General features: G+C 45.7%; 1 protein-coding gene across 1 annotated transcript in view; it reads left to right on the top strand.

Moving 5' to 3' along the window:
* The first annotated feature begins 2,255 nt into the window (after positions 1–2,255).
* Positions 2,256–17,414, top strand: part of LOC116986828 (copine-8-like) — a 300,796-nt gene continuing 285,637 nt past the window's right edge. The window contains exon 1 of the mRNA XM_033042550.1: positions 2,256–2,533. Coding sequence (XP_032898441.1) covers positions 2,391–2,533 — 143 coding nt within the window. The 5' untranslated portion in view covers positions 2,256–2,390. The remainder of the gene's footprint in view (positions 2,534–17,414) is intronic.

Genomic DNA, 17,414 nt, shown 5'->3' on the forward strand with positions numbered 1-17,414 from the left:
GGCCTAATTCTGCTCCTATCACATGATCCAGTGGCTTTCGCCTGAAAGCTGTGGGTTTAGATTGCACAGGAGGGTCTTGTGCACAAAATCTAGGCTGTCGGTGCAGTGAGGAGTGGCCGGGGATTCCAACTTCTCCCCTTAAGCTGGAAGCAAAATTATCTTCTCAGTGGCGTCATACCCGATGCTTATCCCTTAAATAACGTCTCAAACAATTAGAGGGACAAGGAACTGCAGGTGCTGGAATCTGGAGCAAAATACAACATGCTGGGGGATCTCAATGGGTCAGGCAGCATCTGTGGAGGGAAGGGATGGATAATATTTCGGGTCGGGACCCTTCTTTAGACTGATTGTAGTAGGGCAGGGAACTGGAAGAATGGTGGGGGCAGGACAAAGCATGGCTAAATCTGAAATAAAAGGTTACTGCAGATGTAGTGTATGTAATGTAACTTAGGTAATGTAGTGTACAGGTATGTAACTTTAATACTGAGTACTAGAATATTGAATATATCACATGCCACAAATCGTACCATCCCAGTACTTAAAGTTACAGTTACCATTATATACACTACTGCGGATACTGGTTTGTATTATTTCACGCTGGTTATCCCCACAGATGCTGCCTGACCCGCTGAGTTACTCCAGCATTTTGTTTCTAATCTCTGGCTAAATCGGTGGTTGCTTTACATTGAGGTTAGTATCATTCGTACAGACTTTTTTTGCAGGACTGTTTACACGCTGTTTGTTAAGTCACACCGTTATAATCCAATGTCATCAAACTTCAATTGCTTGCAATGCATTCGGAATAATGAGTGCAAAGATGTCCAGAAGCAGTGGGTTGTTTGATAAACACGTGCTCTTCAAACTCTGTCCTGCTGGGGGCACTGTAGAACAACAAGTCATCTTTGCAGGTACACAAAATTGCTGGGGAAACTCAGCGGGTGCAGCAGCATCTATGGAGCGAAGGAATCTTTGCATTTCGTAGCGCTCCCATATTTTGAAAGTTGATGCTCCCACCGCCCATGTTTAAGGCCGAAGGGGCTGGTGAAGAACGAGGGTCGCTGGAAATTACATGCAGCATCCAAAACAGTTTAAGAAACAGTGGTGATTAAGTTGAGATAAATCAGGTTCATCTTAAATGGTGGTTTGGTATCACAGTATTTGAATGTAGAACACTCTGAAGAAGGGTCTCGACCCAAAACATTCTCTCCGGGGATGCTGCTTGTCCCGCTGAGTCACTCCAGCTTTTTGTGTCTATCTGCAGAACAGTGCAGTACAGGAACAAGCTCGTCGGCCCACACCGTCTACGCTGAACATGCTGCCAAGGCCATAATGGGGCTATCCGATGCACTTAATCCAGGTATATGACCTGGTTACATTGCAACATTCGTATTTGCCACCACAATCATCCTGTCTTTAGGGTTTAAAATTATGAACCGGGAGTAAATAACATTGGATTACATTGAAGAACATTGTTGGCCGTTGGGCTGGCTAGGACTTTATTCTTTTGAGGCTGGAGGCTGATCTAAAAGATGGGTGTATAAAATCATGGATAGGATGAATGTACATAGTCTTTTACCCAGGGTAGGGGAATCATGAACCAGAGCGCATAGGTTTAAGGTGAGAGAGGGGAACATTTAGTAGGAATCTGAGGGGCAACTTTTTCACACTGGGTGGGTAGATGGAACGCGCTGGCAGCGGGGATAGTTGAGACAAGCATTATTACGACTTTTAAGAGACATTTGGACAGGTACACCGATTGGATATGTTTAGAGGGATATGGGGCAAACGCGGGCAAGTGGGACTAGTGTAGATGGGGCATGTTGGTCGGCATGGATAAGTTGGGCCGAACGGTCTGTTTCCCTGCTGTACGTGTCCATGACTGCCATGTCAACACTAGTTCTGGAATCTGTGGGGCTGTCTAGCTTGTGGCGAGAGGTGATGATAAATAGTGCATCCATTCCCAGCTTATTTAGATAAAGCGGCTGTCGCCTCGTCGCCCTACACTTGCTGATGAATGAATGAAATTCCCGATCTGAGACATCGGGCATGCGAGACCCTGTTAGTGTAAAAATGGTTTGGGGAGTGGAATAACGTGTGTGTGTGCGCCTCGGGTTTAATCATGCTTCACTAGTCGGTTTCGCATGCCTTCCTGAGCGCCGACTGCTCCAAGCAATGCAAGTTATCTTTAGAAGCGAGGGCGGGGCGTATGGGTTCATCCCGTAACCTGTAATTAAGGCTTCTTCGGAGCCGTGCAATTAGACTGAGGGAAGGGTTGCGTTGCAATAATTCGAATGCACTAGCGTTCAGCCGCAGCGGCAGTCGCAGGGTTTGTAGCCCTTAACTCTCTCTCCCTCCCCCGACTCCTAGAGTCGCCCATCCCCGTAGCTTTCATGCTAGAAGAACCAGCCTGGGATTATCGGATGCCGATGGAAGACGCGATGGACAAATTCGATGATATGGCTTCTGTGAGCGATTTTGACCCCATCCAAGGAAACATCCCGGCCACCAAAGTGGAGATCACCGTGTCTTGCAGGTGAGCGGACAGATCGGCGGCAGACCCGGCGAAGCAACTGCTTCCAAGTTCATTTGTTTTTCTTTCAAAAAAAAAAGATAGACTCAAAATGCTGGAGTCACTCAGCGGGGCAGGCAGCATCTCCGGTTAGAAGGAATGGGTGACGTTTCTGGTCGAGACCCTTCTTCAGACTTTAAAAACAAGATGTACAGTTTTAACAATGCAAATCCACGTTATATATCGTGGGGATAGTTTAAAAATTACTGTAACACAGTGCCTTTCATTATGTTCCTAGCTGAACCTTTGGTTAATGTCTAATTGTGTAATAACCCAAGCTGGAAATTCGATGTTAACTTGAGTTGCAGCCAGCGGTGGTGATATCTCGAATCAGGAAACATTAGCATGTCAGGCAGCGTTGTGAAGCTGGGAGTCCAAGTGGCTCTTGTATAGCGGTGTTTACTCTGCACCATTCGGCTATTTGGGCGGCTTCAATCAGTATTTAATCTGTTTGCAAAGCCTCTCGGCTCTCCCAACTTTCAACTCGTGTCCTCGCATCGAAATACACCATACACAAGCGATTGGAATAAAAAGAAAAACGCAGGTGCCGGTTTACACCGACACTGGAGTAACTAAGCGGGTCGGGCAGCATCTCTGGAGAACAAACATAGGTGACGTTTTGGGTCGGGACCATTCTCCAAAGACACAAAGTGCTGGAGTAACTCGCGGGTCAGGCAGCATCTCTGGAGATAGGAGACATTTGCTGGGTGGCGTTGGATGTCCAGATATGGCATGAATCGCCACCTATGCATGTTCTCCTGAGATGCTGCCCGACCAACAAGAGCATGAACCCTTCTAATTATTAAAAAATAATAATAACTTAATTCAAAATAAAACAATGTGCAAATAAAAAAGTGTAAAATTCTTCGTATATTCTCTGTACATTCAATAGTGTCACACTCACTGTTCCCTCCTGTCTTTGAATATTGCAGACACCCTTGCTACTCTTGTGGCCCCCTGGGGTGATATCCCTTCCCTTGTTTGAGGGGTGCCCCCCGCCGGACTGTGCCCCTCAATGTCCAGTAGTGGACAACCTAAACGTAACCAAAACTAACCGGAGTTCCTTATTAGATTAACAATGTATTCAGTTATAGAAACAAAACCTTAAGATGTCGAAATAAGATGGTTAATTAACAAGAAGTTAATTGGTGACTGAATCGGAGCAGATTTATTTTTTCAATCGTCCTAAAGAGGCGTTGCAAGGAACAGCAGGTGCTTCTTCATATATTTAAAAAAAGACACAGAATGCTGGAGTAACTCAGCGGGGTCAAGCGACGTTTCAGATCTTATCTATTCATCCAACGCATTCATATTCTCCACAGATGCTGCCTGACCTGCCTGGTTCCTCCAGCACTTTTTGTTGTAAACCAGCACCTGCAGTTCCTTGTAACGCCTCTTTAAGACGTTGATTGAAAACATCTGTACCCACTCGGTCAGTAATTAACTTGTCCTTGTTAATGAACAATATCACCCCATCTTCATGTGTTTTTTTTTTCTATCATTGTTCCTCCAACGAGAAACCATCAGCGTTGTATTCCCTTCCTTTGTAAGTTTCCATTAATTTCCTGGCCTTGCATCTCGCCACTCGCGGATGTGTGGCCACTCACCGCCGTTCGGACAGGGATGGAGGGGTTTCAATGGACCGTTCGTCCTCTTTGGCACTCCACGTTGCATCAACCACCTCCTTTGTCTGATTGGAGACATTGTAGGCGCTACAATTTTGAGCAAAACACAAAGTACTGGAGGTACTCAGCGGGTCAGACAGTATCTGTGGAGAGTAGAAACAAGGAACTACAGGAGCGGGTTTACACAAAGGGAGACGAAGTGGCTGAGGAACTCGGCGGACCAGGCAGCGTCTCTGCAGGAACAGGGGTAGGCGACGTTTCAGCTCGGACTGCGTGAAAGGAATGCACTATTCGGAGGGTCCCGACCCGAAACATCATCTCTCCATTCCCTTCCCAGATGCTGACTGACCTACTGAGTTCCTCCAGCACTTTGTGTTTTGACCATCAGAAGTACCAGACACAATTGGAACTCTGTTTCATTGCAACGCCGGCTGTGCAGTGGGAATGAATGCGCGTTGATGAAGGTTTGCTCGATCTGACGGGAAGGGATATAAAAGTGCAAATGGTGACATTGGTGCTCTTGTTTTGGACAATATGTGTAGGAGTAGGCTATTCTGCCCTTCGATCCAGCACCGCCATTCAATGTGATCATGGCTAACCATCCACAATCAGTACCCCGTTCCTGCCTTCTCCCCATATCCCTTAACTCCGCTATCCCTAAGAGCTCTATCTACAGGGCCAGTCCCACTGTACGAGGTAATTCAAGAGTTCTCCGAGTTTTCCTCTGATTCGAACTCGGAGAATGTCTGTAGCGGGTCGGTAGGAGTTCGTGGATGTCTCGTAGCGGCTCGTACGAGTAACGGTAGGTATTCGGGAAATCCGGTAAACTCGTGACGTTTTTTCAACATAAGCCCAGCTGCTCCAATCTATCAACATATGACAGTCCCGCCATCCCGGGAATTAACCTAGTGAACCTACGCTGCACTCCCTCAATAGCAAGAATGCCCTTCCTCAAGTTTGGACACCAAAACTGCACACAATACTCCAGGCGTGATCTCGCTAGGGCCCTGTACAACTGCAGGAGGACCTCTTTGCTCCTATACTCAACTCCTCTTGTTATGAAGGCCAACATGCCATTCGCTTTCTTCACTGCCTTGGAGCAGTGAATGGAGATGTAGTCAGAGGTTTGCCTGATAGTTTACAAATTGAGTCACATTCTATTCTGCCACTTGTCACCGTCATTCTTCAAAAATATTAGCATTGTTAAAGTGCACTTTAACAATTGTACATTCGACTCAGCGCATCGACCTAAAATACTTAACTGCATACACATCCACTGGAATGAAAAAAACTACTATTCGCGTTATTCCCTTTATTCCCTTTATTCTCATTAATCCCTTTATCCTGTATCAGTACACTGGATGATTCGATTGTAACCATGTATAGTCTTTCTGATGACTGGATGGCACGCAACCAAAAAGCTTTTCACTGTACCTTGGTACACTGGATAATAAATGAAGCGTTTCTCGTTCCAAGATGCTGCCTGACCTTCTGGGCTATTTATCTCTTAACTTTTACAATCATTCAGCATCTTCTGTCTTTACTGCAGTTTTCCAGCATGTGCAGCGTTTTTATTTGGGGTGGAAGATTTTTCTGTGAATGGGGTTGTGTATTAAATTTCACTGTAATGTTTAAGCTTCTGGCTGGATGCTGTATGGAAAATTTAAAGATGTTTTCTCTGCAACTTAGGAAGTCAGATCAACTTGGCATTCTGACATTCATTCAATCAGTGTAAAGGCTTATGCTTCGTTCTTGAGGAAATGATTTTCCCTGCTCTCTCTGTAATCAATGTGCAAAATGCACTTAAGGTAGACACAAAAAGCTGGAGTAACTCAGCGGGACAGGCTGCATCTCTGGAGAGAAGGAATGGGAGACGTTTCGAGTCGAGACCCTTCTGAGGAGATTAGCTTCTCTCCAGAGATGCTGCCTGTCCCTCTGAGTTACTCCAGCTTTTTGTGTCTATCTTTGGTTTAAACCAGTATCTGCAGTCCCTTCCTCTACAAAATGCACTCCACATGTTTCCCCCATTAGGTGGAGGTGCAGTTAATGTTATTTGATTTTGAATTTGCTATTTCATTTTAATAGCATCTTAAACTGTATTGGCATTGCACCAAGATATAGAAGATTAGTTTATACACTGAGACAGTGAAGTGCTTGTTCTGCATGCTATCTGGACAAATGGAACTGTACAAGGAGCACAATAGAACATAAAGTGTAGGAGTAACTTAGCAGATCAGGCAGCATCTCTGGAAGTGATTAGTTACTCACCATCAAAGATCCGCTGTAGGATCTTTGCTCACCATTAACTCGGTGATTATTAGCCTACAGGATCTCCTGGTTGCCAACCATTTTAACTCTCCTTCCCATTTTCATACGTAGTTCTATCCTGGGCTGCCTCCACTGTCAAGGCCACATCCAAATTGCAGGAGCAGCCCTCGTATTTCGCTTGGGCAGCTTGAAACCCAGTGGTATGATCGTTGAATTCTCTTATTTTAAGTAAAGCCATCTTGAAACCGACCTTCTGTGCGCCGAGGTCACCGTGTGTCCTGGTGTACACACATCAATCAAGGTGCACAGAAGGATGCTGAATTTGCCAATCCAATGATGGTCAAAGTAATTCCACCACTGTGCTACATAAGATCGCAAAGAATACTGTAAATCTAATTACACCTTACTGGAAATGTCTATGACTTAACTGGATTTACCCCATGTTCGACAAATGCCAAATAAGGTCTTTACAAAGTCCAACCTCCTGACTTGGTCAAGTTGCAATTAGTTAACGGATGAATGATGTGCAGCAAAATAAGATTTTCTCTGGTATGTCAGATGTTGAGAGGAGACCTGATAGAAGTACGTAAAATTATTAGATTGGGTTTGATATTTCCAGGATAGAAATATTAAACACTAGAGGGCTTTTTAAGTGGAGCATTTTGAGATAGTTTTGATACAGCACGGAAACAGGCCCTTCAGCCCACTGAGTCCACGCCGGCCATCATTCACCCATTCACACTAATTATATGCATCCCACTTTCTCATCCACTCCCTTCCAACGAGGGGCAATTTGCGGATTACGTGTCTTTGGAATCTGGGAGGAAACTGGACCACCTGGAGGAAACTCGTCCAGTTACAGGGCGAACGAGCAAACTCCACACAGACAGCACCGGAGGTCAGGATTAAACCCGGGTCTCTGGCACTGTGAGGCTGCAACCCTACCTGCTGCACCACTGTACTGCCCTTTAAATTGTAAATTAAATCTTCCTGAAAATACTGCTGAATTGAGAGCTTAGATTCGTGGCTGCAGGAAAATTAACATGACTCTGTAGTGCTTTTGTGTGTAAATTGAGTAAAAAGAGTAATGTATAAATCGGCAAGTAATTTAGCAGCGAGGTTTATGATGGAATGATGAGTACTGAACTGCGAAGACATAACGATCACATAAAAATGTGATAATATGTGCCATGGATACTGTTGGCGAGGCAGCATTTGTTATCTGTGCCCCGTTCCTTTGGAGTGGAGCAGTAAAATCGAGATATTCCAAATTATGGGCAACTGTCAAAGCCTTTTCCCTGGGTGGAATTAATATACTGTATAACTAATTTTTCTTATGATTGTACTGATGTCTGGATTAGAATATATTAGTTATAAGGAGAGGATGGATAGACATGGATTGTTTTCTCTGGTGCATTGGTGGCTGAGAGGAAACCTGATCGTGTATAAAATCATTAAGCTCCGGTTTTCTCCCACACTCCAAAGATGTACAGGTTTGTAGGCTAAGTGGCTTCCGTAAAATTGTAAAATGACCCCTCCCCCTAGTGTATAGGATCGTGCTAGTGTAAGGGTGATCACTGGTCAGCACTGACTCGGTGGGCCAAAGGGCCTGTTTCTGAAAGTCTATATGCTACTTTATTCTGAGGTTTTTGAGTTTCTCCAGGTGAGTTTTGATATGCAGTTGGAGGTGTTCAAAGGTTCCATGTACTTTATCCTTGCATGTACCTGGATGCAATGAAATTCTTTATTTTGCATGCAGTTCTGCAAAATCACATGCAGAATCATAAATTAGCAGCAAAGTGTAGTCTAAGAACAGTAGATTTCACCAAGTCAGCACACAGAATGGCCACGTTTCTGGAACCGTCTTGCACCCTTCCAGACTAAAGTTGTTAAAAATGTAGAGTCTTAATTTGCCCTTAGAGGCCCGTTGTCCTGGCGATGGCACTGGGTCGGAGTTGCAGGGGTCAGCCTGGCCTGGCGATGTTGGCTGATGTCCTGCGCCGCTGCAGGACGCGCCCGATCCATGCGTCCGGCCTCTTGGAGTGGTGGCTAATCTACTTGAGCCCCAGGCTGCTGCAGGGCCTCCAGCGGCCCACTCCACTCCAGCGACAACTTGAACCAGCCATCCCCTCGCCCCACATGGCCACCGCTCGGCCTCCGTGCCCCAGGGTGCCTCGCACAGCCGACCTCTGAACCTCCAGAGGGATTTTGAAGGTGTGGGAGGTGAGACACCGGCCCGCTCACCGACAGCGATCCTCTCTTCCATCCACCACCACCATCTTCCTGTAGCAGTCTGCAAGCTCCTGGCTGATGTGATCATATCTGGTCCAGTCAAACGTCAGGCCAATAGATTCCAGCTGGGTGTTAGGGACGTGTGATGCAGTGGCGATGGAGAATAGTTCATCCTTTCTTGTTGGAGATGATTCATGTTTAGCCAAGCGTTGCTCACTCACTGAGCTGGCTGATCACTGGAAGATAAAATTGCCAGATTTAGTTTGTGTCAGGTTGCGCCTGTCCATCATAGTGTTAGACTATAAGACCGTAAGGTACATGAGCAGAAGTAGGCCATTTGGCCCACTGCCATTCAATCATGGCTGATCTATATTTCCCTCTCAATCCCATTCTCCTGCTTTCAACGCCTGCTTTAAAAAGATCTAGGCTGGCCCCCACTGCTGTCTGTGACAACGAATTCCACATATTCACCATCCTCTGACTAAAGAAATTCCTCCTCTGCCTCCATTCTAAATATACATCCATTTATTCTGCGACTGTGCCCTCTGGTCCTAGATTCTCCCACTACTGGAAACATCCTCTTCGCATCAGTCTATCTAGGCCTTTTATTATTCAATAGGTTTCACTGAAATCCCCCATCATGCTTCTAAACTCCAGCGAGTACAAGCCCAGAGCCATCATCACTCCTTATACTTTAACCCAAATCATCCCGGGACCGTACTCTTAAACCCTCTCTGGACCCTATCCAACACTAGCACATACTTCTTCCGATATGCCAAGTATTACACCATAGTGCAGATGAAGCCCTGTCAACAGAGACAATTGTGTTAAACATAGAAACAATAGCAAGTAGGTGCAGGAGTAGACCATTCAGCTCTACGAGCTAGCACCGTCATTCAATATAGTCATGGCTGATTATCCAGAATCAATGCCCTGTTTCTGCTTTTTCCTCATATCCCTTAAATCAATTAGCCCCAAGAGCTATGTCTAACTCTCTCTTGAATATACCCAGTGAATTGGCCTCCACTGCCTTCTGTGACAGTGAATTCCACAGATTCACAACTCTCTGGGTGAACAAGTTTTTCCTCATCTCTGTCCTAAATGGCCTACCGCTTATTCTTAAACTGTGACCCCTGGTTCTGGACTCCCCTGTTCCTGCTACCACCGTTGTATGGAGTGGATGGAAATGTGATGCAACAGCAACACTGGGCTAAAGCATTGTGCAGACACAAGCAACTACAGATGCTGATTTCCCAACAAAAAAGGCACTCTAAGTTCTGGAGTAACTCAACAGGTCATGCAGAATCTCTGGAGAAGTTTTGGGGTCAGGACCCTCCTGCAGTCTCGTTGTGCCATCAGCAGTAGTAAACTAGTAAATTATTCTATTTATAATATTGTGGACCAGCACTTTTCCAAAGTTGTTGTCTAGCTGGAGACCAATCCACCTGGTACTAAATGGTATCTCTCCCAAGGAGTTGCATTGGTTGTATGTAATCTCAATGTTATGAATACAGGCACCAAAGTTTCATTAAGAACCACTTTTTTTTTGTCCCGTTAGCTTCTTGGGAACAGCATCTTCCCCTCTGTTATCAGGCTTCTAAATGGTCCTTCCATAAGCTGGGGTACTGTCCGATTCTCCTCTGACCCATTGTGGACACTGCAGTTTGTCTATAAAGCTGATACGCTACAGTGCTGAGAACTATATTGTGCACTCTGTATTTTTCCCTTTTCCCTACCTATTCTACTCGACTTGATTGTATTTATCTACTCGACCAAATGCAGACCCGTTGGGTCTGTTCCCCCAACGTGTGGTTGTGGGGGGGGGGAGGCGGCATGCAGCGTCACACACTAACTACCCCCCGCACTCACGCTAATGGAGGGGAGGAGGGGGAGGGAGAGAGGGGGAGGAGAGAGGGAGTGCTGAGAGGGGGGTGAGATGAGGGGCAGGGGAGAGGTGGGGAGCAGGGAGGGTGGAGGGAAGGGGGTAGGGGTGTGTGGAGGGGAGGGACGGTGGGGGAGGGGATGGAGGGGAGGAGGGGAGGAGGGGGAGAAAAAGAGGAGAGAGGGGGAGAGGAGAGAGAGAGGGGGAGAGGAGAGAGAGAGGGGGGAGAGAGAGAGGGGGGAGAGGAGAGAGGGGGGAGAGGAGAGGAGGGGGGGGAGAGGAGAGGAGGGGGGGAGAGGAGAGGAGGGGGGGGAGAGGAGGGGGGGGAGGAGGGGGGGGGAGAGGAGAGGAGGAGGGGGGAGAGGAGAGGAGGGGGGGAGAGGAGAGGAGGGGGGGGGGAGGAGAGGAGAGGTGAGGAGAGGAGAGGAGAGGGGAGGAGAGGAGAGGGGAGGAGAGGGGAGGAGAGGGGGGGGGGGGAGGGGGGAGGGGGGGGGGGGGGGGGGGGGGAGAGAGTGCCTCTTTACTTCAACCCAAACCCAAACAACCATTTGCAGGCAGTGCTTTTTACCTCTAACCATATTTTCATTTTCAAACCAAATTAAGGGTACTCACAGTGCTGCAGACATTTGTCAGTGTCATTCAGAGCTCTGATTGAGGCACACCACTTGCAGAGACTGATTGAGGCACACCACTTGCAGAGACTGATTGAGGCACACCACTTCCTGGTTTTATAGTCCCTCCCCCTCCCTCCAGCAGGGGCAGTAGAAAGAATGGGGAATTTTGTAAAAACATTAATATCTCTGTCAATTTTCATCGACGGGAAAAATCCTCGGCACACATGCGGCAGAGGGGGGCTCTGAGCGAGGTGGCCAAAAATGACGGCCGTAGGTGGCGGCGTACTCTCGGAAATCGCAGCACAAAAAGCCAAAACCGGTCAAGAACAGACTTTTAGTAATATAGATAGTATATTCTGATCTGATCTGATAGCAAGCAAAACAAAGCTATTCAATGTACCGCTGCACAAGTGACAATGATAAACCTAAGCACCCTTCACTTAAATTAACCACTTGCTTTTTTTCTGTATCTCTAAAATATCTATTGGTATCTTTTGCTTTCACTAATATGTTTTTGGATCATCTTTGTTTTCCAAAGTTCCTCTATTTTCCTCCTGCACTTACTGGTGTAGAATATAAATGAATTGCCTCATACTTAGTTTTTGGCCTTGGAGTGATACAGTTTCGATAGAGGCAGATGAATGATGTTCTCACTCCTTTCTCTTTAACAAAAGCAACAAAATGAACCAGTTTCACCTGCATGTGACATTGTACAAAGACACACACTACAGAGAAGCATTTAAAATATATACTATTGTAATTCAATAGCAATTTGAAATTTATTTTTGGTGACTCTATTAATCTGTCCTGCATGAAATAACAATATTCTGTATATATTTTAATATCGATATTATGCTGGCAGAGCTGTTGCCTCACAGTGCCAGAGACCCGGGTTTGATCCTGATGTTCTGGTGTTATCTGTGCAGAGTTTGCACGTTCTCCCTGTGACTATGTGGGTTTCCTCAGCATGTGTGCCTGGAATGTGCTGCCAGGGATGGTGGTGGAGGGAGATATGATAGTGGCATTCAAAATGCTTTTGGAGAGGCACATGCATATGCAGGGAATGATGTGGACCATGTGCAGGCAGAGGAGGGTAGGTTAAACTGGAATCATGTTTGGTGTGGACATTATGGGCTGAAGTTCCTGTTGTATTTTCTATCTCAGTATCCCTTTGACTGTGTTCTTGCACTGCTTTGATGATTTTTTTCATTGCTCCCCCACTAATGGCCATTCTCAAGAACCTGCATTTCCTCCCTAAATCTTTCTGCCTCTCAATTCTTTCATCGTTTAAGTTGCTCATGAAAGCCTGCATCTCTTCCTGTCCAGATCTTTCCCAACTGATCCTATCTGATTTTGCTGGGATTGTGATTGCGGTCATAGGAAGAGAATTAGGCCATTCGGCCCATCGAGTCTATTCTGCATTTGATCATGGCTGGCCTATATTTCCTACTTAACCCCATTCTCCAGCCTTCTCCCCATAACCGTTGACACCTTTACTGATCAAGAACCCATCAAACTCTGTTTTTAAAAACACACCAAGACATGGCCTCCACTGCTGTCTGTGGCAATGAATTCCACAGATTTATTACCCTCCTCATCTGCATTCCTTTTATCCTGAGGCTGTGCCCTCTGGTTTTAGATTCTCCCATTAGTGGGAAGGTCCTTGCCACATCCACTCTCTGTGGCCTTTTGTTATTTAAAGGGTTTCAATGAGCTCCTCCCCTCATCATTTCCCCATTTACCATGTGGAAGGCATTGTACTAATGCTATTTCTGTGTGTAAGGAATCTAAGCCTGTTTTGCACTGATAGCTGTCATTTACCATTGTGTAGAACAGAAAGAGTTAAAGAGCCTTCCTCGCCGTTCCTGCCTCTGATAGGGTGTTTCTAAATGAGTTTACTTGCTATCGTGCATCTTTTACGCTTGGGACAAAATCACAGTTGGCGACAAAAAAACATTAGCGTTAGTCATTTCCTGCAGTGTTTTCATTTCTGGTCTTGAATTAACCTGACTTCTTCCCAGCAGAATGATAACTAACTGACAATGAAGAAAAATGCCCAAGAATATTGGTAATAAGTGGTTTAAATGACCCAGGATTAAATGAACTCCCATCAGATTGATTATACCTTGAGGAATAAGATTCACCCTCTGGACAAACCTATCGGCAATCCGTAACAACAATCAGCGTCACTTGATTTTAGTTGTACTTTCCTTGAATTAATGTTTATCAGTTATAACCCATGTTTTATTTTGTGTGGTATTAGCCAGTACGTGACATTTATGCTTATTAACTGTGCATAGCTAATGGATAATGTCGATGCATGAATTCAAACACCTATTTGTTTAGACTTAGATTCAGTTGTTACACTGAAATCCCTCATTATAAAGGACTGGGGAGGGGGGGAATGTTGTCCGGTATTTTTATAGTTTGGCGATACAGCGTGGAAACAGGCCCTTCGGCCCACTGGGTCCGTGCCGACCAGCAATCCCCACATATTAAAACCATCCCACACACACTAGGGACAATTGTTACATTTACCAAGCCAATTTACCTACATACTTGTAGGTCCTTGGAGTGTGGGAGGAAACCGACGATCTCTGAGAAACCCATGCATGTCATGGGGAGATCGTACAAACTCCGTACAGACAGCACCTGTAGGGATTGAATCCGGGTCTCCGGCGCTGCAAGCGCTGTCAGGCAGCAACTCTACTGCTGCGCCACCATATTGTTGATTGTCCACTATAACCGAGCGTAATATATGGCACTTCATGTGCAGAGACCACAACAATAAAATGTAGGCTGAGCAAGAAGTGCACTGACGGAGATGCCTTTTCTCAGCTGAAACAGTAAAGCAAAGCCTTACCTGCTCTGAGCTACAAAGCTCTAAGGTCTGTCTCGATACAGCAAGACAGGTGGTGTTGGCAGTCTGGTCTGCCGGTGATGTTCAGTAGGTTTATACCAAAGTAAGACACAAAGTAGGTCCACCTGCTGTAATCAAAATCCATTATAAAGAGGTCCATAAAAGTCTTACAAAAATATACATTGATCAACATTTTTTTCCTAATCAATGTAGCTTGATGTTTTTGTGCACTGGCATCCTTTTGTCTATATATTTTTTTTTTTAATGGGCATCTCATTGGAAATGTTAGAGGGAAGAGTTGAAACTGTATGACTTTGGAGGCCAGGTGATAAAGTCTTTAGATATCCTCCAACCCGAGGTTATAACTCCGTCTTGAATGCAGCCAGTGGGACAATTGTACTAGTTTTACAACTAGGATTGTGTTAGCTACTGAACATTTAACAAGGTGTTTAAGAAGGAACTGCAGATGCTGGAAATCAAAGGTAGACAAAAATGCTGGCGAAACTCAGCGGGTGAGGCAGCATCTATGGAGCGAAGGAAATGGGCAACGTTTCAGGTCGAGACCCTTCTTCAGATGGATACTGTTTGTAAAAAGGTGTCGTCTTATGTACCATGTCATTGTCAGACATAAAATTTAAACTTTAAATCACATCAAAATGTATCTGCAAAATGTAGAGAGGAGGTAAAGGCACTAAACAGCTGGTGCCAGGAAAATAATCTCTCAATGTCAGCAAAACTAAAGAGATGATTGTGGACTACAGGAGACAGCAGGGGAGTGGACACTTCCCCATCCACATCGGTGATTCTGAGGTTGAAAAGGTCAGCAGCTTCAAGTTCCCCGGTGTGCACATCACTGACGACCTCTCTTGGACACTGCACACTGACACAGTAACTAAGTAACCCGCCAGCGGCTCTTTTTCCTGAGAAGACTGAGGAAGTTTGGCATGAACGCCAGCATCCTCACAAACCTCTACAGTTGCACCATCGAGAGTCTGCTGATGGGCTGCATCACAGTCTGGTACGGGAACTGTTCTGCCCCAAATCACTGCAGAGAGTGGTGAAGGCAGCACAGCACATCACTGGCAACTCTCTCCCGGCCATTCAGGACATTTTCCACAGGCGGTGCCTGCAGAAGGCACACAGCATCATCAAGGACCACAGTCACCCAGCACGCAGACTGTTCTCCTTGTTACCGTCAGGCAGACAATACAGGAGCATGGCTGCACGTACCACCAGACTTAAGAACAGTTTTTATCATCATGCCACCAGGCCTCTGAACTCATAAACGCATCATATATGTTGATTATTTTATTTATTATTGTCTTTTATCTACCAATGTCACTTTTATCTTTCTTTAACCTTAATTTTATCCATGTAATATCATTGCCGAGGTGACCCGTTGTCTTGTCAAACACATTTCATTGTACCGTTGACCCTGTGTTAACCTACATAGACAAATTAAACGGAACTGAACAGTTATTTTTTGGAGATTTTAGTCTAGAGATATGGTGTGGAAACAGGCCCTTCGGACGACGGAGTCCGTGCCGACCAGTGATCCCCGTACGCAAGCACTAACTGACACACTAGGAACAATTTACAGCTTTTGCCAAAGTCAAATTAGCCGATGAACTCTGGGCATCTTTGGAGTGTGGGAGGAAGATGGAGCACCTGGGGGAAACCCGCGCGGTCACGAGGAGAACGCACGAACTCCGTACAGACAGCACCCGTAGTCAGGATCGAACCCAGGTCTCTGGAGCTGTAAAGCATCAACTCTACCGCTGCACTGCCTCTTTATAGAAACAACTCAGATCCTGAGGGGTTTTGACAGAGTGGATGTGAAGAGGATGTTCAGAAAAATCTAGAACCAGAGCTCAGTATACAAAAAGTAAGGGTTTTCCCATTTGAGATTAAAAAAAGTTAAGGCTATTTTTCTTCCTCTCTGAGTTGCGAATCTTTAGAACTCATCTTGAAGGGGCAGAGTGTTTGAATATTTCTCAGTGGACGTGGACAGACATTTGATAAACATGGTAAGATGGGAACATGGAATTCTGATGTAAAATTCATCCATCACTGTTGTTTCCTGCATCAGATTGAGAACTGGTGAACTGTGAATAATTCAGCATCTGCAGTGATCAGTGGAAGGTCCATTGGTTCTTTGACCTACATTAATTACCTCGACCTGGGGCCACAAGTAACAATGTCCAAGCGTGTTTAACACAAATATTGGTGGCATTGCAAAATGCGGAGCAGATAAAGGCAGCCAGATGCAGACAAGTCGGCAGAAAGAGTCGACAAAGCTTAAAGCAGAGAAGCAAGGTGGTGGGAGGAAGGGGAAAAAGAGGGAATATATCATGAAGGATACTGTATGTAAATAGATACAAGACCACAGGCAGGTGGATATATGGGGCACAAGCTATCAGGGCAGCACAGTGGTGCAGCGATAGAGCACCAGAGATTTGGCTTCAATGGGTGCTATCTGTACGGAGTTTGTACGTTCTCCTTGTGACTGCAGTGGTTCTCTCTGGTTTCCTCCCACACTACAGGATAATGCTAGTTTACGGGGTGTATTGCTGGTGGGCGCAGACTCAGTGGACCGAAGGCCCGTTTCCCCGCTGCATCTCGAAAGTCAAAAGTTTGAAGTATAACTCGTAAGAGCAAAAACATTGGATTTTGTTTGGTTTTATTGGGCACCCTGTTTGCCAGTTGGGTCCTTCCAGCATTTTATGCTTCAAATTTGCATAGAGCTTGGAGCAAAGGCCATTTGGTCGACAATATCTGCGCAGAACATGATTCCAAGTTAAACTAATTCCTATGATGTTTCAATCCCTGTGCCATAATATAGGTAGGCCCAATCAGAAATCCACTGACCACTGTGGGCAGATTAAAATTGGCCATATCCCGTTCACTGGCAGAACCCAGAACACACCCCTTTGGCCACCATATTGGAACTGAACAGCCTCAATGATACTTCATTATCACCTGTACGTAGGTCCAGTGAAATTCTTTGTTTTTGCATACAATCCGGTAAAATCATGCAGCAGACTTCACCTAGACAATGCCCAAAGTCACCATGTTTCTGGCACCAGCCAAGTTTGAAAAGTTCTTAGTACAATCTTATTTTTCTTGCAGCGGTGAACCAGGCCTGCTGTTGCACGTGGCCACAGGGTCTCCCTTGGGTCTCGGTGCCCCCCCCCACCCATCTCCCCCCCCCCCCCCCCCCCCCCCCGCTGGGTCCAAAGATGCCAAGACCATCAAGTATCTCGTATCTCCCTGCACATACTCCACATCCATTCCCTACAAATATTGATTGACTTTTTTTGCTTTTCAAATCTTATGATTCTGTTACTTTTTGAAAGGTATTGGA

This window comes from Amblyraja radiata, chromosome 24 (assembly GCF_010909765.2).
Source record: "Amblyraja radiata isolate CabotCenter1 chromosome 24, sAmbRad1.1.pri, whole genome shotgun sequence".
Taxonomy (NCBI): domain Eukaryota; kingdom Metazoa; phylum Chordata; class Chondrichthyes; order Rajiformes; family Rajidae; genus Amblyraja; species Amblyraja radiata.